General features: G+C 35.6%; 1 protein-coding gene across 1 annotated transcript in view; it reads left to right on the forward strand.

Annotated features, from left to right (window-relative positions):
• Window positions 1–14074, forward strand: part of LOC148949426 (NFX1-type zinc finger-containing protein 1-like) — a 292710-nt gene that overhangs the window by 198155 nt on the left and 80481 nt on the right. The window contains exons 12-13 of the mRNA XM_089093454.1: window positions 4228–4371; window positions 8751–9053. Of these exons, the coding sequence (XP_088949580.1) occupies window positions 4228–4371; window positions 8751–9053 (447 nt within the window). The remainder of the gene's footprint in view (window positions 1–4227; window positions 4372–8750; window positions 9054–14074) is intronic.

Below are 14074 nucleotides of genomic sequence, written 5' to 3' on the forward strand. Positions count from 1 at the left end.
ATTACTTAAATTGGAATTAAGAGGACAAATTTTTTTACTTGTATGTTTTTATTTGGTTTTTGGAATTTTCTTTTCTTGGCGGTAATTCCCAACCAAATTTTAATGTCAGTGGGGTAGGCTAAAGTGAACAGTATATCTAGTGTAATTGCTGAGTTTGTAAACTTTTAAATCAGTTGGAATCTTTCAGTTTTAAAATTGAAAACTTTTTAAATCGTGCATTTCTTTAAAATTGAAGTAAGTTAAACTAATAATAATCTTTTTCTAATCAGTGTTCAACGTGTTTTTTTTCTTTCTTTTTGTGGCGACTCCCTGACTTTTTATTTGAGTGTCTTTCTATGTACCATTTTCGTCTCTTTTTCTTCCAAATCATATCCGTTTCTTTCTACTTTTCGTACATGAAATACCTTTGAATGTTATGTTAAGTTTTCTACAACATGTTTTCATAAGAATTTTATAATTTATTTGCCTTTCAAGAAAAGAAGAAATTGATTACTAAGCGTACATTTTTGTATCTACAATGGTTAATGTAATTAAATGTTTTCTATGTGACTAATTTAGTTGGACCTCATTCAGGTGCTATTATTTTCATTTCTGCCGTGGTGCACTGCTAACATTTTCTTGGGGGAAGGTTAGCAGAAAATCTTCTCTAAGGATCGGCCTTTTAAAATATAATTTGTATAAGAAGACAAATATCTGTATTTTTTTAGCATTTTTTATATAGTATATAAAAAGTCTAAGCCATTGTTAATTTTCCGTCACTACACATTTTTCAGATTTGTAGTTTCTGTATATTGAGTAATGTTGCATTGATCAGGTATTCCAACATTTTAGGAGATTGGAGGTACTCAAATTGAAATACATATCCAAGATATCTGCCGTGTCATATCCTTCCGCAGCAGATATTTTGGCTGGAATGCGCAGCATTTCGTTGTAAAAAATAAAGTGAAAGGTTTTTACAAATCCAGTGTGAAAATGCAACAAAAATGTGTAAAAACGCGTATTGGATGCTCGTAAAGAAATGCAAAGAAAGAAAGAAATCAGGCTATTTTGCCCAAGACATGGGAACAGAAAAACCAAAAAGGCTCCTTCGAAATTTTTATTGCAAACTTTGTAATTGTAATGAGCAAGACACAGTATCCTAACAATTAAAGAGCTTAAATAAAATATATAAAACAATCACGGTAAATATGTACAATATACATTTGTTCTTCCATCCATTAAATGTTTGCCTGGGTTAGGTTAGGTTTCTGTCCCTTAGTTTCATTTTGAATTGAACGATTTTAGACATCATAAACTAAAATAAGCATCCGAGCGAAACTTTGAGCAGGGATCCTAATCGAGCGTACTCAGTTCCATCGAATGGAATGGTTCTTCTCAATTCCTTCCCTAAGAAGCGAGAATTTCAAGCTGAAATCCTTTATTTAAAGTAGATGGCGATGACATCGGATACTGTCATCATTCTTTTACTCTTAAACTATTGATGCATAAAATTTTTGATTCCAAAAATGGAAGAAATTTAAAACTTTTAATAATTTATTAGACGTTTTCATGAATTATTTGTATTCCCTTTTGTATTAGTTTACCTGAACAAACCAAACTCAAAATTGTTTAAATCACAAACTAAACCACTTAAATATTAAATCTCATAAACTAAATCTTATAATCATTCATCACAATTACTAACCCAAGGTAAGACTGAAAGAATATGAAAATAAATTTATAATTTGATGTTTTTTTTTTCAATTCAATTTTTTATTTACAAACAAAAACATAACAGCTAAATTACAAATAACCGCACCAAAAAATATACAAAAAGCACTTGCAACGGGGCGGCTACTTACATTTTTTTAAAACAAATAATTAATCCACTAACAAAAAAAATAATAATAATAATAAATAAAACTATAACCACTCTCTCATCAACCATTCTACCATGATAATAATAATAGGAACAATAACAATAATAAATAAATAAATAAAAACTACGAACCTTTTCTTAATAAATAATTTTTCAAATTACTTTTAAATAACCCGAGGTGCTCAGCCACCCGAATGCTGTCTGGAATTACAGAGTCGAATGTATCTTTTTCCCAGCTGCTAAGGCAGCCGAACGCTTAAATGGGGATTAAGTAGTTATTTCTTATATAAATTAAAAAAAATAAAAATAAAAAAAACAGTAAAGAGCGCAAGATTCAATAATAAAGAGTAAGAACTTTCAAGGGATGTTGAACTCAATTAAAAGACATTATGTGCATCCAGTTGTCAACGGCCCTCATGCCAAAGTCACAAATAAAACAGTTTAAAAAGTTTAGTCAGAAATAAAGAGAGCTGAGTTATGCCTCTTATATATACTTATTCTCGTTCTATTTTCATGCATATGCAATATTTTCAATATTTTTCTTGGAGGATTCTTACGAGTGTATTGTCTAGAATTTGCTGTAGAATCAAAATTCAAAATATTAGTTCAGAAGCCGTTCCAAACTTTGATATGAAATTGAACGAGATTGAACGATATTGAATAAAATCTAAGTTAACGCTCAGATCGCCATATGACACTTAAGAATTTAAATTGGAATCCGATGTTTTAATTCTTCAGCCGAAAATCTGAAAACTGGAGAAATATTCATAATATTAACCAATAATAAAACTGTGGCAAACGAAAACAATAAACGATTTTATTATCAAACGCCTTACACGGTCTTGTCTATCAGCGACAGTTTTGTCATAATAAAATATAAGGCAGTAAACATATAAAAATCACAGCCATAGCCATCGTCATACGAATTTATACGTTGATTCGAAATATCACGGAGTCAAACTAAAACCTAAGACATTGAAATATCCAACTATCTGTAAAAAAAAAATAATAAAAAGAATAATGAACTAAAGCAAATAAATATGTACAATTATTGACGAGTGAGTGCAGTATTAAATATCTTGACGAACGAGATAACAAAACTACTTGTGTAACGCATATGCTATGCTGGTAACGTCTGAACTTTTGGTACCGGTTTAGCTACTTGTCGTGGGAGCCGTTGGTGCGAAGGGAGATGCTTGGGAGGGGGGGGGGGGGATTTCACAAAGCTACGGATTTGCCAAAATACCAACACCAAATTTAAAACACAATTCATCACGGCGTGTCGAAAGTGTTGTAATGGAGAATTGTTTTAAAAGGAAGCAATAAGGGACTTTGGGAGATTTAGACATACCAGAAGAGCTCAATATTGGATCCTTTCCAGGCGGTCCCTCTGGTCCGAAGTCAGGCCGTAATGCCAAACGGGACAAGCATATACCAGCGGTCTGACAAATGTAAGAAAAATACGCAATCGGGGGGGGGTGGAACACCATGACGGGCAAGGAGTTGTAAAGAAAGCATACCCAGGTTTGCCCGTTTGATCATCTCCTGTGTTTGTTTTTCCCGCTTCAGGTCAGAAAATTGACAGAAAATAATCTTAAAAAATTACCCGTAAAAGAACTTTTCACAGAAAAGTAAAGAGCTATATTAAATTCCAAGAGAAGCATAAATAAATTCATGATATAATTCAAACTTAAAACGACCGGAAATTACTATCAAAGAACAAATGAAACCGAAAACGAGCAGAAAATAAAGCGATCATTCACATCACACGTAAAGATAACAGATAGTTAATAAATAATTAAATCCGTGGCGAATACAAATTAAAATGAATACTCAAGTCAAACTCATAATGAACGGAAATTACTACAAACAGAAGTTTGGCTACTGCCCCCTCCAACCTAACCGTAAAAATTCTGAATTATATTGCCTCATTTGTGTTTTATTAAAACTATGTGCATTTGCACAGTGTGCTTTGATTTTTTAAAACATCGACGAAAAATAAAATTACTATAGTAATCATAATGACTGGGAAGCACTAGATTTTAACGCTAACAAGCTGGATATACTTAATGTCTTTTGATGGAGTTCAACATCCCTCTCAAAATTCTATGAAAGTTCAAACTTAATACCCTAGCTGTTCTTGAGATATTTCACATACAACCTTTTGATAGCCTGGATGCACATAGTGTCTCTTATTATTTCACGGTCTCTCTCTGGATTCCCTGAAAATTTTGATTTAATACCCTTAGCCTTACTTAAAACTCTTTGTTTTTTACTATTACGCTCTTTACGCTGTCTATTAGACATCGTCTATTTTTGTTTTATACTAATGAGCTATTAATTTATCCATCCAATTTTTTTTTATCTAGGATTCCGAAAAGAGCTCTCTAATTAACCCTTATGAAGCAATTTTTGCGTTAAACCTGGCCAGGTATCTCCTACAACAAGGATATTTGCCGGACCACATTACAATCCTGTCTAGTTATGCAGCACAGATGGAACACATGAAACAGGTTAGATTATACGAAGCCGTACGAGCATTCGTGTACACTATATAGTTCATTTGGGGTCTTATCTTTTCTTATTTTTTCTTTTTTTTCTTTTTTTTGTGTTTGTGTTTGTGTTAGATCAACGGGTTTTACATGAAATTGAAGTGTCATGAATTAGATACATGAATAGAAATTAAATTACTTTCATTGACCACATGTTAGTGAGAATTTGTTTTCGTCGACCATCATTGCGATGCTTACTTGAACAACACCTTACAAATCTGACCAGGCAAAGAGTACACAATTTATCTTGAAAAGTTGATTTTAATTTCAAAATTTTTGCCAAAATATCATTTCCAAAAGCAAGATTTGCTGATAGCCTGATGTCCGAGTCGCATTATAGTCACATATATGAATAGAATAAAAATTACGCATGTGCCGCGCCAATTATGTATTCCGTTCGTGATTTGTCAAATTGAGCATTGTTCAACTTTCAAGCCTAAATTTAGGATTGACCATTCGTAGTAAAGATTTAACGCATAATTTTTTGGACTAGTAAAGTTTGAAGTTTTGAGCAGCAGTAGTCCAATCTTAAAGATTGATGTGGTAAAAAAAAAACAGAAAGGGTTTTCTGTTTTTGGGTTTTAACTCTCCTTCTCCCGAAGTTTTCATGTGAGTTCCAAAACTGTAACAAAATACATATTATAAAATTTTAATGCGATTTTGTGTACCCCCCCCCCCCCCGAACAGAAATCCTGGATATGTCTAATTAACAGGCCATAGTTGGGAAAAAATTAGCGTCGATTTAAGTCTTTTACCCTGATTTCTTACGATTTCTATTTTGTATCTCTGTAGTATAAATGTAACGTTAAAATCTAAAAAAAAACACGTATCATTTATAAATTTTAGATTTTTATCTACAGGTGTGACTATTCTGTGGCTCGGGCTGAACAGTTACAGAGAGATAGGTTTTGTTTGCATCTTCCGGCTTTAATCTATCAAATAGCTCAGGACTGCTATTCTGTGTAAGAATTAACCTAAAATTTAAAGGAAGAAGATGGAATGTTACTTTTTACTCTGTGGGATAGGATATTTCTGTAGAAAAGTTCAAACATATCTCTTTCAAAAATATACATAACGAAGCTTACAATTTTTAATTTGCTTATACTTTGATTCTAGACGCCAATGTGACAAGGGCGCCAATGGTTTACCGAATTGACAAGTTTATTTTCAAAAAAATTGAAAGTGAAATTGAAAGTGAAAAACAGAAAAAAAAGCACGGAAGAAGGACGTCATAAAAAATCTTTGGGGGGGGGGGGTGAACATGGCTTGAAATCGATTGCCTTTGAAGTCAGATAATAATTAGTGATTATTTTACTGTGAAAAAAAGTTCAGAAAATTTGCCTATGCAAAGCCCCCTTGCGTTTGTTGGAAGGACCTTGTTCCTCTACTTCAACCATGAATAAAAAAATTCTTTTCGCCAAGCATAAGTTACAAAAGAGATTTTGAATTTTTCAAAGCGTGACTTACTGAACGAAAACGAATCGGGCAAAAAAAAAGAAAAAAAAAGGTCTTTGAAGTTGCACTAATTACTCAAATAAGATAAGATAAGATTTATTGCAAAAAGCCTGTGGGCCATAGCAACACATAATACAGTCTACAAACAAAGCTCAGGAACAAAATACAGATTTAGATAATAGAAATCAAAAAAGAAGAAAAAGGAACAACAAAACGACAAAAAAAAAGAAACACACCAAGGTTCAACATTTTAACCAACAAACACTAATCATAATAAAATTCAAATCCAAAAAACAGTAACAGGCTATCCCCTCAAACATGATTCCCTATGTTTAATCCCTAAACGAAGAAACTTATACAACTGTTTAACAAACACATGTGTTCCTCTCAGCCATCCGCTCAATTAACGACCATTCGCTCCCAAACACTTGTCAAAAACATTCATTCCGCAACTCAGACAGCTCTTCACACTCGGATACAAAATGAAATAAGTTTTCATTCACACATCCACGCATTGGGCAAAAACAACGGCCAGCCGCCAACCTAAACTTTCCCAAAAATTGCCTTCTCTCACCTAAATCCAAACTATTCCCTCTCATGGGCGTAGGGAGGGGGTAGGGGGGGCATCTGCCCCCCCCCCTAGACCTTCAAATTTACATTAGATATGGCTGAAAAAGCAGATGGTTTGGAAAAAACAGTTGATAAAACTCCATCACACTATCGACTGCCCCCCCCCCTAGACAATATGCTGCCTAATGCTGCCTACTCCCATGTCCCCTCTTACCAACAACAAATTCTTCAAATCCTATTTATTCAACCCAAATTTAAAATAGACTTCCTCCCCCCAACCGTCTTTGGCTTGGGAGTAAAACCTCAAAGACATTGATTGGTCCTTATGTGCTTGCCCCTCTTGGATTTCTTGGTCATTTAGTGTTCGCTGGACTTCCTTCCATACTGACATGGTTTCACCCATAAGACCTTTTCCTTCATTTCACATCTCCAAATTGCCACAAAGATCGTGTATTTTCTTGACCTGATTTGGCCAAGTCATATCTACTGTTCTTCAAGCTCTCCAAAAACTGACTAAAGAATTTGAACTCTGGACAGGCTAGTTAACCTCTCCCAGAATGTTATCATTCCAAACAATCTACCATACCTTAAAGAAAAAAGCACTATGTATGCTTTAAGTACCACTGAACTAACTAAATCTTTCAAGCCTAGAATTCCGTTAAAATATCTTAGCTGTAATTTTACAGCGTAGCTGCTTTAGAAAAACCCCAAACCTCAGAGCCCCAATGTAGATTAGAAGCTACTTTTGTCCGGAAAACTCTTTTCTGGATCCTCATGTCAGCTGGCTGATTTAAATTACTTCTCAAGAGCATATTTATTAGTCTATTACCCCTTAATATGAATATGAATTTTAAAGCGTCTGTACGGTGATTTTACAACATTTATCTTGCCAAACAGTTCAAAATAGACAATTAGATCTATCAAAACACCAAATTTTCCGTAGTATTTAAGATACATTTTTCAACGAAAGGCCTCTGAGCCCTCCCCCCCTCCCCCTCTCCAGCTTTTCATTTAAAATGCTTTAAGCTTCGATTCTCAAGAAAAGAATTACTTATTCTTACGATCAAAAGTTATCCATACATAGACCCGTTTTCAGCAGTACGATGCTCATGAGCCTACGACCATTGCGTATGCAATGGTACATTTTTCAACGAAAGGCCTCTGAGCCCTCCTCCTTCCCCCTCTCCAGCTTGTCATTTAAAATGCTTTAAGCTTCGATTCTCAAGAAAAGAATGACTTATTTTTACGATCAAAAATTATCCATATATAACCCCGTTTTCAGCAGTACGATGCTCTTCAGCTTACGACCATTGCATATGCAATTTTTTTTAGCTGACTAAGTAACAAAAGAGGGATATCTGACTGTTTTGCAGACGTTAGTAACCGATCCGGTAAAAGTTAATGGCACATGTTGCATTAAACTCTTATTTTTTTTTTTTTTTTTTTTTTTTTTTTGTTATAACTTAATCTCAATGGTTTTTATGATCTTGTTTTTGATGTTTTTTGGGGTAATTTTTAGTGGCGTCAATCCATAAAAAAATCAGGGAGATGGAGGATGGGCAAAATGTATGTCCAAATATCCTGGGATGCAAATTTGTAATTTTTTCAATTATCCCACAAAATTCCAAACATAGGCATTTTTTTTTTAGGAAAACACAGCCGAAAAAAGGATTTTTCAAAATCTAGGTAGGAGGAAAAAAAATTCAGGGAGCACATACCCCCTGTCCCTCCCCCCCCCTAACTAATTACACTGGTAATCTGTTTTGCGTGTACAATAGTCAAAGTAAAACGTTAGAAATTCGATCATTTTGAGTTCATCTATGGGGTTTTTTCAATGGATATAAAGCAATGCAAACAAAAAGTACACTTTATGATTGTTACACACAAAAAGAGGAAAGGAAAGTAGGACATATGATTCCATGCAAAGTCGCAGTTTATGCTAGTGAAATGACGCTCTTCGTCATCTCTGCAATAAGTTTAGTTTTCTTGCTATTTCGTGGACCATTACTTCATCAAACAGATTTCAGATCTGCCCCCGGAAACTCCCCGGTGGGGGGGGGGGTATTTTCATTGAAAAATGTCTTTTTAGTATTCTCATTGAAAATGTTTTTTTATGTATTTTCATTGATTTTTTTTAATGTATTTTCGTTGTAAAAAAAAGAACAAATTCTCCCCGCCATGCTAGATTTTGAAAATATATCTTGTCCTCTCCCTCTAAATTTTCATTAAATATCAAAACTAGAATTCGCCACCCCCACCGCCCTCCACCTTGTTCGTGCAGGTATGTTCTTTTAAAAGTTATATTGTTATTTTAGATACGTAAGAAATATCCTGATCATGATTCTCGCCGTAAAGTAAGGATTTGCGCCGTCGACAGTTTTCAAGGCGAAGAAAATGACATTATTATTTTATCCCTGGTCCGATCTAATATGGAATCAAGGATCGGATTTTTGGCTATTGAGAACAGAGTCTGTGTTGCTCTCTCTCGAGCTAAACATGGACTTTACATAATTGGCAACATGAATAGCCTGGATTCGAAAAGCACGTTGTGGAAGGAAATTCATTCTACATTACAGGAGCATGAACAAATTGGTTCGGAACTGGAACTGGTTTGCCAAGTTTGTACTTTTATATTTCAACTGATTTGCAAATTTTTACCACCGCCAAAAGCCTATTTAAAAGAAAAACAAAATAGTTTCTGGAAATTCGATATTTATAAAAATAAGGGTAGGATATTGTCGTGATATAATTATTAGGTTTAGAAACAGTTTTGTTTTTTGTCTTTCCAGAACGATACTACATTTATCTGAATACTTCAGAAATTGTTTATGTGTTTTCTTTGATAAGGTAAGGGGATAAGGTAAGGGGATAAGGTAAGGTTTTCACTCTCCCTTGCCATTACCATTTTCTGGTAATAAGTTGATACATTAAATTAGCTCTAAGGTGAGATGATCCCTAGAATGACTATTTTCTTCAAGATGTGTATTACCTGTTGTATACGTTCTGTTTTACTATCAGAACAAACGGCTTTGTATCGAAACAGAAAGTACACCATTGGAATGGTCTTGGCCTAAAACCCTAACCAGTAAACTACAGTCCCCTGGCTTTAACAACGAGGAGAATCACTTTTTTTGCATTTGGAATCACCATCAATGTCCTCATTTTCTCTGTTTTCTCCTCCGCAGCTATCAGGGCACTGGAACGTTATAGAAAGCTGTTTAATGGCCCATGTCAAAGTAAATTGCTACATCTACTGTCTTTTGTAATTAACAGAACATAATATTTAAAGTGAAGTTACTTTTTTGGCCAAAAACTGCATTTACATATAGAAGACGATGAATGACATCATAATGGTAGGTTACAACCATAAATGACATCACAAGTATAAGATACAAAAAAAGGCCATCCTTTGGGGAGGAACAATAAGGCCTTGCTCTGGGGAGGAACAATAAGGCCTTGCTCTGGGGAGGAACCAATAAGGCCTTGCTCTGGGGAGGAACAATAAGGCCTTGCTCTGGGGAAGAAGCTACAGATTGCAGCATATGAAAGACGATCAATTAGAATGCTATAAAGAAAATAAGGTCAATGTTAATAGCGTTTCTTAATTGTATTAAATTCTAATAACATTTTAATCGGCCTTTGACTTGCTTACGAATATGTTTTTCATTACAATGTATTAATTTATCATTTCAAATAGAAAAACCAGTCGAACAAACGATTACAGAAGTTCTGAAAATTCACATTTGTGTTTGGCCTTATCTAGATCTAAAAAATATGACAAAATAGAAGCTATATTGCTATGTGGAGCAGCTGGCAAGTTAACAGATGAAATTTTCAGAGAAAATGAAAAAATTCGGTTCCTCAAATTGTTGTCCGCAATGTTCAATGAAGAAAGAATCCAGCCCTCTGTGATAGTCGAAATTCTAAATGAAAGGAAATGCGCTAATCGAAGATGATGAAGGTGGTTTTGAACTTAATTAAAAAGAGGATAAACCCACAGTTTTTGAAGGTTTTATTGGATCCTTAGCCTTAAATCCAGACTACCCGTCGGAGAAGCCTCTGTTTGAAGCGTTCGAGAAGATTGTCAGAAAGCAAGATGTCACTTGTTATTCACGTCAGAAGTATTTTAGCTTCCTTCCACACCAATGCAAAATATAATTGCTAGCCTTGCATTGAAAGTAATTATCCTGGCAAACTATGTTTTGTAAAAGGATCAAAACCATTATGAAATGTAACTAACTATCATATAAGTTATACAGCTGAAAATCTTGGTGGGAAATATGTCGACAGATTAATACGTGATGTAATCTTAGCCATGCCAGATACAGTTGATCTTCACGTTGGTCCAAAAGTAAAAAGCTACCCAGACGACAAAGATGACCACCCACCTCGTGACTGCTGTCCAGTTTGTCGAGAGCCACCACGAATGTGTGAATGCCTCCCCACGTGTCAAGACTGGTTATACTGCTACAGATACACGGGTCAAAGCTGTCTCTCCCGTCCCGCTTTTGACTTTGATGGTTCAGAGATATTTAACTGCGTTTGCCCATGTGTGGTCACCTGGGCTTTGTATATGCAATGTATTTGTTCAATATGTACTTATTGTTCTGAATTACCATAGCCAATTGACGAAAAAAGAATACAGATCCTTCACAGTCGAAGAATTCAAGAATCTCAATGAAACTCGGATCAAATAGTAAGTACCAGTAAAAAAAAAAATATTAAACGAAGTTACTCTGGAAGAAAAAAAAAAATTATTTTGTTTACTTCATCTTTTTTTGTAAATGTCTGAAAATCCACTCATGCCCTTAGATGGGATTTTTGAATGAAAAAACAATCCAAAAAACAAAACAAGCAAACTAAAAACATTGCATGTTTTTGAGGAGGAAACCCCCCCCCCCCACAACCCCCGGGGCAAGGGTTTTAATTTATGCCCTGAGGGCATATAAGAACTATGTTGGCACTATGTATTATTTATTATTTTCTTCCTTTAGAGCAGGGCACTTCGTATTGAAGAAGTTGTCGTAGAAACTTCGAAAAGGGCTGATTCAATTGGAAATTGGAGGGACTTGTGCCCTTTTTAATAGTTAAAAGTGATTGGAAGGCAACTAACACCCCTTCTACGCCCACCATTTTCCGAAACACATCCAATCAAAATTTTGAGATAGCCATTTTGTTCAACGTAGTCGAAAGTTATGGAAATTAGGTTTTCTAGGATGATAACCCCCTCAGAGCCCTCAGTGCAAGGGTTATAAGTTATCTCTGGGGGCATATAAAGTTTATATAGAAAGTTTTTGTAGAAATTTCAAAAAGGGCTCATTTGTTTGGAAATTGAAATTGCACTTTTTAATAGTTGAAAGTGAGTGGAGAGTTTCCAGATAGAAATCATGTTTTTGAGGAGGACACTCCCCCACAGCCTTCAGGGCAAGGATTGTAAGTTATGCCCTGGGGGCATATAAGGTTTTTATAGAAGGTGTTGTCTTAGAAACTTCAAAAAAGGCTCATTCGATTGGAAATTCAAAGGGCTAGGGCCCTTTCAAATAGTCGAAAGTGATTAGAGGGAAATTAGCCCCCCCCCACGCACATCAAACCCCAAACACATCCAATCAAAATTTAGAGATATCCATTTTATTCAACGTAGTTTTTAGTTCTGGTAATTAGGTCTTTGAGTAGGACACTCCCCCACAGCCCTCAGGGCAAGGGTTGTAAGTTATGCCCGGGGGCATATAAGGTTTTTTTAGAACGCGTTGTCGTAGAAACTTCAAAAAGGGCTCATTCGATTGTAAATTGAAATGGCTAGTGCCATTTTTAAAAGTCGAAAGTGATTGGAAGGCAACTAACACCCTCTCCACGCCCACTATTTCCCCAAACATATCCAATCAAAATTTTGAGATAACCATTTTGTTCCGCGCAGTTCAAAATTTAGAAAGTTACACATTTGCCCAAGACAATTCTCCAGAAACTTCCAGAGCAGGGACTGTTTTGCCCTGGTGGTATATACGGTTGATAATGAAATCTCTGTCGTTATTACTTGAAAAATGGCTCGTTCTATGTTTCATTCAAAGATCTCGAGCTCTTATCCAACTTTAAAAGTGATTTGTGGGCATTTAGTCCCCCTCTCACTCCCACAATTATCCAAAACACATCCAATTAAAATTTTGAGTTCTCAATTTTCTTTCTCGCAGATGAAAGTTCAGGACATTATACCTTTGAGCAGGACACTCCCCTCACAGTCTTCAGGGTAAGGGTTATAACTTATTCTCTGGGGGCATGCAAGTTTTTATTGAAATTTTTGTCGTAGAAACTTGAGAAAGAGCTCTTGAGATTGGAGATTCAACGAGCTAGTTCCCTTTTTAATAGTCGAAAGTGATTTGAGGGCAACTAACCCCTCTCTCAAGCCCACCATTTCCCCAAACACATCCAATCAAAATTTTGAGATATTCACCGTAGTTGAAAGTTTTGGAAACTAGGTCTTTAAGGATGACAACCCTTCCCCCCACAACCCTCAGGGCAAGGGCCGTAAGTTATGCCCTGGGGGCATGTAAGGTTCTTATAGAAAGCGATGTTTTATAAACATCAAAAAAGGCTCATTCAATTGAAAATTGGAGGGGCTAGTGCCCTTTTAATAATCGAAAGTGATTGAAGGGCAACTAACCCCCCTCTCACGCCCACCATTTCCCCAAACACATCCAATCAAAATTTTCAGATATCCATTTTGTTCGACGCAGTCTAAAGTTCAGGAAATTAGGTCTTTTAGGATGATAACCCCCTCACAGCCCTCAGTGCAAGGGTTGTAAGTTATGCCCTGGGGACATATAAGGTTTATATAGAAAGTTGTTGTAGAAATTTCAAAAAGGGCTCATTTGTTTGGAAAATGAAATTCCCCTTTTTAATAGATGAACGTGATTGGAGAGTAATTGACCCCCCTCCCACGCCCACCATTTCCCCAAACACATTGAATCAAAGTTTAGAGATAGCCATTTTGTTTGAACGTAGTTGAAAGTTCTAGATAATATGTATCTAAGGACGAAAAACCCCCCAGACCACACAGGACAGAGGTTGTAAGTTATGCCCTGGGGGCATATAAGGTTTTTATAGTTAGAGTTGTCGTAAAAACTTCAAAAGGGGATCATTCAATTGAGAATTGAGAGGGCTAGTGTCCTTTTTAATAGTCGAAAGTAATTGGAGGGTAACTAACCACCCTCTCACGCGCACTATTCCCCTAAACACATCCAATGAAAATTTCCAGATGGCCTTTGTGTTCAACTTAGTAGAAATTTCTGGAAATTATGTCTTTGAGGGTAACAACCCCCCCGCCCTCAGGGCAAGGGTTTTAAGTTATGCCCTGGGGGTATATAAGGTTTTTATTGAAAGTTTTGTCGTAGAAACTTCAAAAGGGTTCAGTTGATTGGAAATTAAAAGGGCTAGTGCCTTTTTTAATAGTTGAAAGTGATGGGAGAGTGACTAACCATTTTCCCAAAGACACCCAATCAAAATTTTGAGATAGCCATTTTGTATTACGTAGTTGAAAGTTCTGGAAATTATGTCTTAGAGAATGACAACCACCCTCACAGCCCTTAGGGTAAGGGTTGTAATTTATGCATAAGTTTTTTATAGAAAGCGTTGTCGTAGAAACTCA

This window comes from Artemia sp. Qi Xiang Cuo, chromosome 8 (assembly GCF_049724085.1).
Source record: "Artemia sp. Qi Xiang Cuo chromosome 8, ASM4972408v1, whole genome shotgun sequence".
Taxonomy (NCBI): domain Eukaryota; kingdom Metazoa; phylum Arthropoda; class Branchiopoda; order Anostraca; family Artemiidae; genus Artemia; species Artemia sp. Qi Xiang Cuo.